This window comes from Nelumbo nucifera, chromosome 3 (assembly GCF_055504915.1).
Source record: "Nelumbo nucifera cultivar China Antique chromosome 3, China Antique-T2T, whole genome shotgun sequence".
Lineage (NCBI taxonomy): Eukaryota > Viridiplantae > Streptophyta > Magnoliopsida > Proteales > Nelumbonaceae > Nelumbo > Nelumbo nucifera.
Window position 1 is genome coordinate 68237671 of NC_142651.1, and position 16177 is coordinate 68253847.

The 16177-nt window shown below is 39.1% G+C and overlaps 1 protein-coding gene across 4 annotated transcripts in view; it reads right to left on the reverse strand.

Moving 5' to 3' along the window:
* Positions 1–15287, reverse strand: part of LOC104589231 (S-adenosyl-L-methionine-dependent methyltransferases superfamily protein) — a 58116-nt gene extending 42829 nt beyond the window's left edge. For 2 of the 4 annotated variants that reach the window (XM_088901919.1, XM_010247479.3), the window contains exons 1-4: positions 14572–15287; positions 14262–14334; positions 13503–13695; positions 12066–12139 (exon numbers count right to left, since the gene is read on the reverse strand). In XM_088901919.1, coding sequence (XP_088758045.1) covers positions 12066–12139; positions 13503–13695; positions 14262–14334; positions 14572–14800 — 569 coding nt within the window. In that variant the 5' untranslated portion in view covers positions 14801–15287. The remainder of the gene's footprint in view (positions 1–12065; positions 12140–13502; positions 13696–14261; positions 14335–14571) is intronic. The other 2 variants (XM_010247477.3, XM_010247476.3) reach the window with 2 other exon arrangements.
* Positions 15288–16177: the final 890 nt, after the last annotated feature.

Here is a 16177-nt window from a genome sequence, read left to right on the forward strand (position 1 = left end):
TAATCAACACAAGCATTGCTAAATACTTGTATTGAACCCTCAAAGTCTTCAAAACCTGAACCAATAAGCAAGGAAGAACATAAAATGTTGCCAATCAACACATTTTCTTATTTTCTTTACTATTTTTGTGTGTTTATATATAGTAAAGAAAATGTTGCCAATAAACTTCTTATGAAAATTATGGATATTTATTAAGGAAATATGATTATGGAACCTAGGGAACTACCATAGGATACATGTTTTTACTTAAAAAATTCCATTGCCTAGGCGCCCACCTAGGCGACTAGGCGACAAGCGCCCCCCTGTGGCCTAGCCTCGCCTTGGCGCATTGAAAACTATGGTTTAATGATTTCTTGAACTGCTCCATCATGCAACGCTAGATCGACCAACCACATGACAAGGTAAAGGGTTGATTGAAGACTTCAGGTAAGCCCAATTTTTTGATTTTTTTTGTGGAATTGCAATCCCTTGCAACTGGTTTAGGGTTTTACACCGAAATCAAGAAGAACTGAAGAAAGGGGGAGAGTCCTGTTTTAGTAAGACTCTTCAATTTTGACCTAGGAAATGGCGCTCTAGTTTTCTAGGATTCCTTGAGGTTTTATGAAGGGGGCGGTTCAAGCCCCAGCCTTTTTGGAGATCTTTAGAGGGAGCGACCAATGATTTAAAAGGTGCACCTAGGCGCACAGGCGAGGCGCAAAGGCGGCTCGTAGAATCAAGAATGTAATATGTTTGTTTTACATTACATTAGCTATTAAAACTAATGCGATTGAGTGAAAAAAAGAGATTAGAGGTTTTACAAGCTTGAAAATGTTTTATATGTTTGATTTTATTTTTAAATTCTCATTTTAATATGCTTTACATCTTATGTTTATGTATTTTAATTTTAGATAATAGGTTTTTTAAATAAAACATTTATTTTAAAATTTAGGTTTATATTTTTTGTTAATATTATGTTTAATATTTTTTGACATTTTTTTATTTTTTAGCATTTTGTTTTGTATTTTTACACATTGCTTCAAAAAGGTGCGCGCCTCGCCTTGTGCCTTGCGCCTCAAGCGCAAATTGACCCCTGCACCTTGCGCTTTTAAAACACTGGGAGCGACAGCCTCTTCTCTTTCTTCTCCTACTCCTACGAAAAAAGGAATCTTTAGAGGAAAGGGTTTCTAGGGTTCCAAGAGGGTGTTTGAGGTTTCTAAAGGAGATAAATACCTTTCTTTTCATCTCAATTTGATTTTCTAATCTATTCTTGAAGTTATGGAGGGTTGTGGATTGAAAACAAATTTAAAGAGAAATGGGATCCAAGGGAGAAGGTATTGGAGACCTCTTCGGGGTCGGAACCATCACTACAATCAAGTTGGATGGTACAAATTACTTAGAATGGTCACAATCTGCAAAGATGGCCATTGGTGCTCGTGGGAAATTGGGGTATTTCACCGATGAAGAAAAGAAACCTAAAACTAACCATTCCCGATGGATACAGGAGAACTACATGGTGGTGACTCAACTGTGTAATTCCATGTTGCCCCATATAAGTAAGAGCTTTTTATGGGCTAACACAACTAAGGAGATTTGGGATAGAGTAGCAGAAACCTATTCACAGAATGAGAATGTTAATAGAGCCTATCAATTGAGAAACCAGGTGAAAGCTAATAGGCAGGGAGATAAGCCTATTGCAGTAGCTGCAGTGAAGGCTGAATTAGAGAGATATGGGCAATTTTTAAGTCAAAAGGATACAGCCCGTTCCAACTCATTATCAGGTGGACAGCAAGGTGTAGGTAGATTAGGAGGTAGTCATTCTACCTCATTTACACACAAGTAGTTCACATGCTACTGCAAATTATGTATCCATTACAAGTAAGGGGAGACCTCCCTGGTTTACAGGCTCAGGAACCTTAGAACATATGACCATCATTTTCACCTCATACCACCTCTGCTCTAGTAGAGATAAAGTTTCCACAACTAATGGATCACATGTTCCCATTGCTGGGAAATGATCTGTCAGGATAACAGATACCATTATCCTACCTTTTGTCCTTCATGTTCTTAGACTAAGTACTAATCTTTTATCTGTTAGTAGCTTAACAAAGAATTTGAATTGTTTTGTGATTTTTTCCCCTGGTCATTATATTTTACAGGACCTAGAATCAAAGAGGACAATTGGAAGTGGTCGTGGCGTGAATGGAATCTATCTTCTTGATGCGCTTCCCAATCATTAGAGTCATCATGTCAGCAGGAGTATTGGGTCAAAGTTAGTGGATCAAATTATGTTGTGGCATAATCGATTAAAATTTGCTTCTTTGCGTTTCCTGTTTCCAAAATTGTTTAAGTCTTATAGTTTGTTCTGTTTAGAGTGTGAGGGTTGTCAACTTGGAAAGCATTGTAGACATTCCTTTAAAGCAAGTAATAAAAGGCATTCTTCTATTTTTGATATTGTTCATACTGATGTGTGGGGGCCATACCATGTTCCTTTTATGGGTAGTTATTGGTATTTTCTTCTGTTTGTGGATGATTATTCTCGGTAGTCTTGGATATATTTGATGAGATCCGATGATGATAGTCTTTGGTTCAACAATTCCATCAAATGGTGTTAACACAGTTTGAAGTATGAGTGAAAATGTTTAGATCAGACAATGCTAGGGAATACTTTAAAAAAAAAACTAGCATCATACCTACTGAAACATGGAGTTATCCATCAAAGCAGTTGTACATACACTCCACAACAAAATGGTGTAACAGAAAGAAAGAACAGACATATTGTGGAAGTAATAAGAAGCATGATGTTGACCTCTACAATTCCAATTCATTTTTGGGGTGATGCAGTTCTTACAACAATATTCTTGATTAACCGAGTGCCTTCTCGTGTTCTTGGATATAGCACTCCGTTCAGCCTTCTTTTTCCTGAGGGGGAAACATTTCATATTCCTCTAAGGGTGTTTGAAAGTTTATGTTTTATCCATGTTCTTGGTCCTCACCACTCAAAGTTGGATCCTAAGGCGAAGAAGTGTGTCTTCCTTGGGTATGCAGGAAATCAGAAGGGATATTGTTGTTATGATCCAATCTCCGGGAGTTGGTATGTTACTATGAATATCACCTTTTTTGGGTCCACACCTTTTTTCTCGGCGATTCTTCTCAAGGGGAGTGTTTTGGAGAAAGAAGTGAACAATCTATACCACTTCCTATTCCAACTCCTTTGTCTACTCTAGTGTCTGAGGTACCTATCTCACCCACTTTGCCACCTCCATTGTATCCTCTCTCTTAGTGTTTTACACGATAGTGCCTACGACAGCACAGGGAGGTTGATTCTGTTAGACAGTGTATGCCCTTAGCTCCAATCAGATTGATGTACTTTTGACATTTATCGTAAATGAATAAAGAGCATAATTGATTCATGTTATTATAGTGTGTTTCTGTGTAATGCCCTTAAACTAGATACTTATGAGACTCGTGTTAGTTTAGAATCTTCACAGTTGTTGAATAGACCTGGAGAGGTTTATCCTGCCAAGGCTGACATTAATATGCTGCCAAGCCGGTTGGGTGGCTTGTCTCAGCTGCCAGGGTGAGACCTAAAGCATATGTAGTGTGGATTTATTTGAAACCTTGAACCGAACCATTTTCCAGTTATGCCCTGTACCTTGGAGATAGATGGGCAAAACTGAAAAATTATACCTAACCCCTAGACTCGATTATGGTACTACACTAGGTGTTAGATTGAGCTGTCTTTGATATGCCAATCAATGAGATCCTTAGAGGGGGTCAAAACCTGGGTATGTTGGGGCAATCCGAGAATTCACCCAAGTGGGTGATCATAGTGACAAGATCAGCCCATTTGTCAGACAAAGTGAATGATCGGGAAATGCTCTTATGGAAACCTAAACTGCCGGCAATTGATTTCAAACTTGTTGAGATTTGTTTTGCAAAATATATTTATATAGAGATATACATATATATTATGGTTTCACAAAATGTTTTAATTCCCGGAATCCATGTGAGTAGGGAGTGCAACACTTTACCTTGCAGCCGATGGAGAGGTCCTCTCTTGTCGGGTAGTGTACGATCATTAAGGGCTGAGAAGTTAAGTGTAAGACCATTTAGGGATAATAAACCTGATGGGTTAATCTCACGTCTACCCACAGTCATTGGACCTTCATAAGATGGCTAGGCCCAATGACCAGTTGGTGTAAATGTTGGGCCCATTAAGAGCCCATGCTGATGAACTCAGGGGTTCATTGTATTCAGTAGTGAATTCGGCCAAGCCTTGTAACAAAGGCTAGGCTGAACCCATGTGGCTTATATGGAGATCAATGATACGGTCCCACGCCATACAAAGAGAATCAAACTAGTCAACATTAAAGCTTGAAAGCTTAATGAGCCTAAAGCCCATTTCGAACTGGGTTAATTGGATTAATTAAATAAGGGTGAATCTGGGTATGGATCAACAGATAAGGATAAGAGGATAACTCTTATCCACTTAAAGAGTCCAGATCCAAATAAAGATTTGGATTAGGAAACTTCTAATTGGATTAGGAGAAACTGATCCTAATCTGCAAATAAGATAAGGGATAAGCCTTATCACTTAAAGAGTCTATTTCCAAATAAAGATTTGGATCAAGAAACTCCTAATCAGATTAGGAGGTTAACTCTTTAAGGATTATATAAAAGGAGGAAGGTGAACTGGAAAAAGGTTACACAGTTTCACAATTTTCTGCATTCAGTTCTCGCCCCCTTTGCTCTTGTCGCCCTACCCTGTTCGATCTCCAGTTCTTGGAGTAATCAAGATTGGATCTTGATATTGATTTTTGCTGGAAGAGTCAATCTTGAAGGTGTGCTTACATCCCTGCTTGATTCTTGTTGAAGAATCTCCTTGTTGGTCCTGCCTCACCCTAAGTTGTGTCATCTTCAGTGGAGGAAGGATTTGGTACCCTCTTTGGGCGTGAACATCTACGTTGGGACGAGCTTTTTGCGTGGATTCTGTATCAGGTATTCCTCTCCCTAATCTTGGTTTTAGATTTGGTCCGGTTTGTTTCAAGAACGAACCTTGAAAATTGCAATTTTTCTAAATCAAGGAATAGGATTCCCAGATGGGAGAAAGAAATTTTTAAAATTTCGCCCAGTCACCCCTTCATGGTTCGGCCATCCATAGAATGGATCTCCCATCCCTTCAGATTCCACAGTAGAGGAACCCATGTCACTCCCTATCAATTCATCGAAGATTCCAAGTTCGATTGACACAGACCCAAGTATGCCTCATGTTCCCCCTAAGGGTTTCGTTCCTATTGATACTACTACCCCTGCTCCTAACACCATTGCAAATGGCCTTGATCTCCCTATTGCCCTCATAAAAGAGAAAAGGAAGTGTACTGTTCATTGCATCTCACACTATCTTTCCTACAGTGGATTATCCCCTTCCTATCGGGCCTTCCTTTCCTTCCTTGACTCAATGTCTATACCCAGGAGTGTCAGTGAGGCTCTCTCCAAACCTGATTGGAAGACCGCTATACAGGAGGAAATGAAAGCATTGATTAAAAATCAGACATGAGAGATTGTGGATTTACTTGATGGCAAGGAAATAGTTGGATGCAGATGAGTTTATACAATGAAGTATAAGGTTGATGGGAGTATAGAAAAGTACAAGGAGAGGCTGGTTGCACAAGGGTATACTCAGACTTATGGCATAGATTACTTGGAAACTTTTGCACCAATTGCAAAAGGGTATATTCTTGGTCACTCTTCCAACATGATGTGAAGAATGCCTTTCTCAATGGGGACTTGAAGGAGGTGTATATGGACCTTCCAGCTGGCTTCTACAATAATGTGGAAAAATGAAAAGTATTCAGGTTGAAGAAGTCTCTATATGGTTTAAAGCAATCACCTAGAGCTTGGTTTGATAGGTTTAGAAGTGCATTGGTTGTATTTGACTATACTCAAACTCAATTTGATCATACTCATTTTGTGAAGAGGGGGTCACTAGTGTCAATTTTGATAGTGTATGTGGATGATATTGTAGTCACAGAAAATTATTTGAGTGAGATTGATACCCTGAAGAAGAATCTTCACAAAGAGTTTGAAATTAAGGATCTTGGGGAGCTGAAGCATGGGATCTTCATATTACAGAGGAAGTATACTTTAGATCTACTAAAGAAGACAAGAAAACTTGGGGCAAAGGCAGTTGATACACCTATTAATCAAAACCACAGGATAAATGCTTCAGAGGGTGAACTAGTGAAGGATGTCGGAAGATAATCAGAGGTTAATGGGGCGGTTTCTATACTTATGTATGACACGACCAGACATCTCTTCTGCAGTGAATGGTGAATCAATACATGCATGCCCCATGAGTTCAGCATAAGGAGACTATTTACAGAATACTTTCCTATTTAAAGAGACACCCAGGTATAGGCATATTGTTTGTTGACCATGGACAATTGAAGTTAGAGGCTTACATAGATGTTGATTGGGCAGGATGTTAGTGTTGGACAGTTTTTGTATGCCCTTAGCTTCAATCAATTCTGATGTACTTTTGATATTTAATGTAAATAAATGAAATACATGTTTGATTCATGTTGAGTGGTATGCTTCTGTGTAAGACCCTAAAATTGGACACTTAATGAGGCTTGTGTTGGTTTTGAATGTTCACAGCCGTTGGATAAATCTGGGGAAAATTATCCTGCTAAGGCTGACACTGGTGTGCTACCAACTGTTGGGGTAGCTTGTCTCAGCCGCCAGGGTGAGACCCAAGGCACATGTAGTGTAGGATTAATTGAACCCTTGAACCGGACCAGATTTTCAGTATTGCCTTGGACCTTGGAGATTGATGGGCAAAACTGGAAAGTTACACCCGACCCCTAGACCCGATTATGGTACTGCACTAGGTGTCGGATTAGGTTGTCTTTGATATGCCAATCAGTGAGATCCTTAACGGGGGTCAAAACCTGGGTATGTTGGGACAGTCTGAGAATTTATCTGAGTGGGTGATCATAGTGACGGGATCAGCCCCTTTGTCGGACAAAGGTAATGATCGGGAAGGCACTCTCTGATGGAAACCAAACTGCCGGCAGTTGATTTCAATCGTTGGAATTTTGTTTTACAAAATTTATATATATGATATATATTTAAGTATGGTTTCAAAATGTTTGCAAATGATTTTAATTCTCGGGATCCATGTAAGTAGAGAGTGCAGCACTGTTCCTTGCAGCCGAAGGAGAGGTCCTCTCTTGTCGGGTAGTGCTTGATCATTAAGGGTTGAGAGGTTAAGTGTAAGGCCATTTGGGATAATACCTGATGGGCTAATCTTGCACCTGCCCACAGTCCCTGGGTTTTTATAAGATGGCTTGGCCCAGGGACCACTTAGTGCATGTGTTGGGCCCATAGGGTCCATATGATGGGCTCAAGGGTTCATTGGGCTTTCCAGTGAATTCGGCTAGGCCTTGTAATAAAGGTTGGGCGAACCCATGTGGCTGGTGTGTAGATCAATGCTTGGGTCCCACGCCATACAAAGAAGCCCAACTGGGCAGCAAATTGAAAACTAATTGAGCACTGATTACTTAATGGGCCAAAAGCCCATTTCGAACTGGGCTGATATGATCACCCACCTATGGGGAGGATCTAAGAGTAGGGTTAGCTGATAGGATGGGGTTTTAACCCTATCCACTCTTAGAGACCAGATTCAAATATGATTTAACCTCTTGATAAGATCAGGAGTGGGCTAACCTAATCTACAGATAGGATTAAGATTATCCCCATCCAAATACAAATTTGGATTGGGATAACTCCTAATAGGGTTAAGGGATTCTTAATTAACAAGAAAGGAGGAAACCCAATCAAGAATTATTAGAATTCGAACCTAGGGTTTTTAGGATTATTATTCTGAAAAACAGAGATGGGATCTCATTCTCTCTAAGTTGAAAACTGCTTCTACACCAATTCAGCATTAGGGAACTCCTCCAGCCGCCACCACCTGCTGCATAGTTCGATCTTCACTGAGAAGGGAATCAAGAAATCAATTCTTGATATCAGTTTTTGCTGAAAAACTGATCGAGTTCAGTGCTCATTGTTTCCAGAGGATTCTTCTGAAGAATTCGGTGTGTAGGACACACTCTGCTGGTTCCGTTCCACAGTTGTTGTGTCATCTTCAGCAGGAGCGGATCTTGGTGTCTTCTCTGGGCGTAAACACCAACTTTGGGAGATATCATTTCTCTGGATCAGGTATAATCCCTCCCTTGTCTTTTGGTTCAGATCTGGTTCGGTTATGGTTCAAGTAGGACCCTTGAATTTTGATTCTAAAATCAGGGAATATGATTCCTAGTTGGCAGAAAGTGGAAAATTTTTGAAATTCACCCTACCCTATTCCGCAATCTTTGGCGTCCATACGATGAATCCCACCATTCTTTCAGTTAGATGACAGGAGATCTACATCAAAAGTTTGTACTCTTGTTGGAAGTAATTTAGTTTCATGGAAGAGTAAGAAACAGACAGTTGTGGCAAGGTCAAGTGCAAAAGTTGAATACAAAGCCATGGCACATGATGTTTCAAAGCTCCTCTGGATCCGTTCCTTGTTAGAGGAGATTGGAGTTGAGGCTGAAGAAACTATGATGCTATATTGTGACAATCAAGCAGCAATTAACATTGCCCACAACCCAGTTCAGCATGATAGGACGAAGCATATATAAGTAGATAGACACTTTATAAGGGAAATGGCAACATCCGGAGAAGTTTGCTTGCCATATGTTGCATCTGACTTGAAGCTTACTAATGTTCTTACAAAAGGAATTGCAAGAAACAAGCTGGAGCATGATCTACACAAGTTGGGAATGTGTGATATTTATTCCCAACTTGAGGGGGAGTGTTGAGTTTTGGGCTGATATAACATGTTTTATATTTACATAGCATAGTTAAAGAGTTATTGGGCCTTAGGCCCACGTTTATGTTTTAAGTTAAGAGTGTTTTTAAGTTCTTACAAGTAGCCGACTTACTAAGGGCATACTTGTCTTTGTACTCTCTTTTATTTATGAGTATATAATCTAATGAAATGGGCAACCAAACCAAATTCTGAGCTTCTCCCATTTTCTTCTATCTCTCTTCTCTCTCTTTCTCAGTTGAAACCTTTTCTTTTCTTTCTTTTCTTCTTTCTTTTATAGTTTTTATATCAAAACAGGTTGTCCAAACTTGTCTACTAAGAAAATTAGGGAGGGATGAGTGGGTTTGGGTAATAACAAAGTATGGGAAGGATGGAAAAGTGACAAGAGAGGTAAGAGAAGGGAGGAGGAAGAAAAAAGAGCTCAGGGCCTCTACGCAACTCACAGAACCAGAGATTCCAAGGGAGGAGGTTTCAACTCGAGGAGAGCCACAACGACCCAAAAAAGCTGAATGCGAGCTAATCGGAGCAAGTGTTGCACTCATTACATCCAGACGGAAGCCAAGACAGAGTTTATGTTCTCTCTAGAGTCGAGGCTGCAACGACGAACAGAGGAGAAGTATCAGCAAAACAAATAGAGATAACAACCTAGTCTAAAGTCTTCACAACAGCAGACAAACCGAGAGAGGTAAGCTCCATTGCCTCCCCTTCCTCTACTCTTATCGAGTCGAGTGAAGAAGAAGGTGCAATCGAAAGGAAGAAGACTGGGGCTGGTGAAAGAAGAGGAAGTGAGGAGAAGAAGGAAGCAATAGGGGGAGACAAAGGAAACCAGAACGTAGAACAAGGTGTATAATAGAAGGAGGTTTTCGGGGTTAGGCCAGGAGATAGAGGAGGAGCAGGAACTATCAGCAGGGGTGGGGAACTCAATAGGAGGGACAAGAAAGGTGAGTAGTGAAAAGAAAGCAGAAGGGGCGACTGAGAAAGGAAGCAATGAGATAATTGTAAAAAGGAAGTTGGACCTGAATAGGATAGTCGATAGAGAAGTTACATTGGGAAAATCTCTCAGGCTATTCTTTTGGGGAGGAGAGGATTTTGCCAAAATTGCTTTCGAACAATTTGAAGAAAAAAAATCAAAAACAAAACAAGAAGGGAGAGCCAAAAAGAGAGAAGAAAGCAAGTTGGAACAAAGAGGGGGGGAGGAGGACCAAGCTGCAACTGTAGAGTGAGGGGCACTATTGATGTGTAGCCAAGACAAGAGAAGGGGAGAGGACGAAGCTCTTAAGTTGGACGTTATGGGTTTTAAGGGAGAGAAATCAAAGGTTTCTGGTGAGCAATCTCATAAGAAAGCAGAAGCCTGATGTAGTTCTCTTGCAAGAACGAAGGTGGAATCTTTTGATGTGTTTCGAATGAATGAGATCTGGGGGAGGGATGGTGGGGGGTGGGTGGAGTTGAATGAGGTGGGGTTGACAGGAGGTTTGGTCATCTTGTGCGACCCAAGGGTCTTTAGGAAAGTAGGGGAGTGTTCTAGGAGTCATCCTATATCAGTTTGTAATGTGAATCATTTTCAGTCTGGACTGATGCTTTTGGTGTATGTTTGTAGTGGGGTCATCTTGACACCTGAACAGATTATACCTGCTTTTAATTTTAATAAAATTTGTATTCATTACTCTTCAAAAAAAAAGTTTACCTAAGACAATTCTCTCTCACAAAATGCTTGTCAACCTCAATATGTTTGGTTTTGTCATGCTGTATTGGATTATTAGCAATATTTATTGCAATCTTGTGGTCATGGTACACAGCTTGAAAGGACTAGCAATCCTTATCGCCAATTTGGTGAGTACTAAGTAGAGTCTTGAGCCACAACAATTTTGCAACACCATGGGCCATTACCCTACACTCAGCTTCTGCACTTGATCTTACAACAACACTTTGCTTCTTACTTCTCCAAGTAAGCAAGTTCCTCTGACACCTAAAAAACTCTTCTGCAATCTGCAGCACCTTAAACCCTCAATCCAAGGTTAAACTAGGACCATCTAATCAGTTCTCCTTCTAGACCTGTCCTAGACTCCCTATTAGCTGAATGGCTACTGACTTTGAATAAAGTCTAGTAGAGCATAACTGCATACACAGGGTCTGAAACTTACCTTCCTTAAACCCAAAGGAAAACCCAAGATACAGGTCCCTTGTGAGTTGCAATCAGACCTAGCTGTTCTTGACCAATAAAAAAAAAGAAGTGGAAGAAAGAAAGAGGAGATGAAAAAAAAATAAACAGCTTGTCAAATCAATCAGAAACCAGTCTTCAATGCTTTAATACCATGTTTGCAGAGCTGCAATGGAGTTTAGAGCAGAGAGAAGAGAGAAAAAAGGAGATAAGAGAGAGATAATGGGTGGTTGATGATTTCAACCCGGCCTCAATAGTGATATTTATATTAAGATGATAATGTTACATGAAAGTACACTTATACCCCTGACTAGTGATACCATTTGACTAATAACAAAAAGAACCAAATCAGGCCCAATAACTTAAGGCCCAACAATACTAACATAACCAATAACATAAAATAAAAAGCTCACACAACTAATCGTCCATTACAACACACAGAACTAGTTCATATGTACCATTAGATGTAATATCAAGAGGGAAACTTGTGGGATTAAGGTGATAGTGACTGTGATTGTGGATGGGGAAGAGAAAACAGCAGATATTTTCAACCAGCTGATGAGGAGGAGAGAAGGGGGTCTGTTCTTGATTCCCATAGGGATCCAGTAGAAGTGGAGGAGATGAGGGAGTTGAATAGAGATAGGGGTAGCTTGATTGTTGAGACGGCTGAGGTGAATAAGGCATCACAGTTCTTGCTAAGTATTTGATCTTGTCCTCTATCACTTTCAGAGTTAAATCAAAGAGCATGAGAGGCAGGGGTAAATGAGGTAGAGGAACCGCTGCAATTGGTTTTGATTTTGTTATGGGCACATGGGTGTGGGTCAATAGACATTGTAACAGTGTGGCCAATTTGTGGTGAGGTCCAAATTTGGTTGGGCCACAAAGCCGATTTGGTGGCAGTGAGTTGGCTTTGCTTTTTAGTATAGGCACAGTTCAGAGTTTTGTTCTTGTTCTTTCTTTGGTGATTTCTTATTACTTGTCCTGTATTCTTCTTTTTTCATTTAATAACATTTACTTTTACTATCCAGGAAAACAGTTAAGGTAAAAGTGTACCTGACAAAGGTATCTTTCGGAATAACATCCTCCATTCTACTGTGACAGACAGGAAATAGCTTAATAAGCATTCTCTGCAAATAATGCCAAGGAAGAATGAGGAATTGGTTGAAAATCAATTAGCCAACTCTAATTATTATTGCAGCCAAAAGGACAAGATCAAAAAGAACAATGATGACCAGATAAAATTGAAAATGATAAATTTCATATGAACTTATAATGATGTTTTACCATGAAAAGAATAAAATACAATTATGATATCAAGACACCAGAACATACTAAGCCCATTTGTGAAAAAGCAACAAAATATAACACCAGTGCGAACAATAAATATGGAATGGGTATTTCTAGGGTCAAAGGTTGTTAGTTTCAGAAGTTCTTTCACATCTTAACAATGAAGATGAAAGTCTCATGTTTATTCACTACTCACTAGTCCCTAGTTGCCCCTTTTTAAGATCTGAGCATCTTAGAGATAGAAATATTGCCAAATTGATAAAGCAGCATTCTAATTATGGTTGTATGTGGTTGGTTATTTTCAGAATAAAGAAAAAAAACAGTAAAAACAACTGTGCCAAAATTGAGTTCTAGAAGTCATATTAAGTTACAAAAGAATCACATTGAATTGCATGAGTTACATGATTCATAATGGAAAAAACATGATTCAAGTTCATTTGGGATTCTATACACTGCATTGCACAATTTTAATAATGTTGTATGCATAAGGACCGATAGGTTAGGAGGGGTTGCACATGCCAATATCCAGACAGAAGCACTTCTGCATTTCCCACATTCTGGTCAAAACAATTCAGGTTTGATATGGAAACCATTTCTATGGGATCTGAAACATGGGTACTATTTCAACTTCACATGATGAGTCAGAATGAGCATTATTAATTGCTTTCTAGAATCTACTGTTCCATACCCATAGCTTCTTATTCTTTGGCTGCCTGAACATTTATGCAAAATAATGCTCAAAATTCAAATAATACAAAGTGAATGAAGTTCAAGGCTTTACCGCCTTTCCCTCACTTAAAATACAGCAACTGAGTTCATTGTCAAAATCAAAACTAATGCTTGACACAAGTTCATAGCCCTAAGAACTACCTAGCTTATAATTCATTGAAAAATGCACAAATAATAATGGACAAACGAAACAAACATAAACCAAGTAATTGCAGTCTTGCAGAGCCCTAATGTACTAAGAAAAATGGATTGAAAAAAAAAAAAAACTGGAAAACATGTATGCAAAAGAAACTATGAGTATATTTTGCATACATGTTCAGGCAGTCAAAGAATAAGAAGCTATGAGTATGGAACAGTAGATTCTAGAAAGGAATTAATAATGCTCATACTGCCTTATCATGTTAAGTTGAAATAATAATCTCATGTTTCAGATCCCATACAAATGAACAAAAGGGACTTGGTGAATGCTTTTACCTCATTTGGATGGACTAATCTATCCAAAAGCAAGGAAGTATTCTCTAGAGCAACAGTCTGAATGTCCATTCCATAAACACAGCCATTTCCTGAATCATCAGCAACTAACTTAAGCATTGCCAAGGTATCATAACCATTGCCACAGGTAGCATCCACTACTGTGTCCCCTTTTTGAACAAAATGTTTCCATATCCTAGTGAATCATGGAAATACAAAGTGAGAGAAACATACCAAAGTTTCTGAAATAAATTCTAAGGAAAAAAAAAACACTAGAAGTGACAAGAAGGTAAATCTCAACAACGTGAGCAATTGTATACACACATCCCGATACTTACAATTTGAAACAGGTATTAGTTGTTTGCTCCACCAATAAACAAATTGTGGGATTTTTTTTTCATTTTTAAGGTACTTGAGCAAATTGGTAATATCTTTAACGTTAGAGCATAAGGATTATCTAAAAGTATCATATTGCTAGACCCCAGGTGGGTTGGCCACAAGGACAATATGCCATTTTCATTATTTCTAACAAAAATTATAAAAGATCTACAGTGAAATCCGTTTTCAAATTTCAACTGACTTCCACATGAACATTTAGAAGATAGCAGAAATTAACAATTGAAGTACATAGAGTGAGAATCCATAAAGTAAACAAGAAATAAGTATACAGGAATTGCAGTGTTAACAAAATGCACTTCTTAACAGCATTTCCACATGAACAGTAAATATAGAGAACTCAGGAGTCTGGTACAAAATACCTACGAGTGAGCAACTTCAGTGGCCTTCTTCTTGCCCGATATGTAACCAATCAAAGCATCCTCCAATCCTGAACCATCTTATAAAAGATTACTAGGTTTAATCACAATACAGATGAAAAATAAAATTTTAACAAAATCAAAATTAATGCTTGATACAAGTTCGTAGCTCTAAGAACTGCCTAGCTTATAATTGATTGAACAATGCACAGATAATAAAGGACGAACCAAACGAACATGAACCAAGTATTCGCAGTCACGAAGAGCTCTAATGTACTAAGAAAAATGGAACGAAGAAACTGGAAAACTTAAGATACCTGGAAAAGGGAACGTGTTATCAACAGAGTTCACTGATAGATTATTAGAATTCGGCCCAGCTTGTTGGACTCCATCGATTGATTTGTTAAAGAAAGAAACAGCTTTAGGGTTTACCTTCAATGGCGATGTAAAGGAGCAATTTCTTCGCAAGGAAAACAAGGTCCGACTGAGAATTATGGAATTATCACAAAGAAAATGATGGGACGTAAACCGGAGAGACAAAAACATCTCGCTTACGCGCTTACGTGCCGTGACCTGAGAAGAAGAAAAAACAGAACGGTTGTTTCCCCCGTTGTACAAAGTTCAACGTTTTACCGCCCTTCCCCCACTTAAAATGCAGGGACTACGCGCCAACCGCGTCGAGCCCGGATCTGCTCCTCACAGCCTAGCGCCTCAAAAGTTCCTCGCAAAATGTGAATTCTATACACGAGTGGAGGAGCTTAACGGTGGTTAGGCCTCCATTCCGTTAGTCCCCCTCTCCCCCTCCACACCCAAGTCTTATTTGTCACTTTCTAGTTTTATGTGTATTCCCGCTTAAAGCCCTTGCCTCTCTTCTTTTCTCTACGACAATGTAAGAATGAAACCCTAATGCCCTCCATCGGTTGTCATGTTTTCTCCAACGGCTGGCAATTTTACCGATGAGAATAGATTCTGACAACAACCCCCTACGGTCATCGATGAAACGAGACTCCAACAATTTTGCTTATTTCTCCTTTATTGCTCAACTACAACATTAGTCCATTCAGCATCTGCACCTATGCTGAATTCAACAACCTACAACTCTTGTTCTTGTTGAGATAGTACTCAAGGAGATTCCATGTATCCACTGTCTTCTATGCTTAAGTGCAGTAGTAATATGTTAGTAGACCAAGCAGTGGTTTCAACTAAAACGACTGCCTTTGCATTTGAGACCACAAGATTTACTAATCAGGGACTATCAAAATGACAACATGCCTATTATTTGAAGCAACGTGAAAGGTTAGCTGATGGGAATGCTGACCATGCAAGAGCACCTTCCCATATGGATGATAAAATAGTAAAGTCTTCATACCAGGTTTTTGATATACAATCACATGATCCATCAACCAAAAACACATCTTCAAATATGAAATAGGAGTCCTCTAAATTAGAAAAAACAAAGAAGATTGTAAGTGGTAAGGGGGCATCTAGCACTTGTAAAAAGAATTTACCAAGAGCTTGGAAAGATTGGGAGTGGAGGAAGCAATGAGGTTTACAATGCCATCTCATCCAATTGTACAATCTATGCCCTTAAAAGGATTAAGCTTAAAGGTCGTGATTATTCTATTGCATATGATTTTTTTTTTCCAGGAGATTCAATATCTAAAGAAGTTAAAGGGAAAGAAATACAACTTATCGACCATGAGATACAGAACTCCTAACCATACACTGTGCCTCTCAATTAAGTATGCGGTTAATGCACCAGTCATGAATAACAATTATACATTAGAAAAGATTTTGCTACTAAGTCCCTTCCAACTTGTCATCAAACCTATAGAAAAAACCCAAGAGAAAGTTGATAACCCAATAGCAGTTGTTCATGAACTAGTAATTATGCAACACTAAGAAAATGAACAAAAGCTTAGC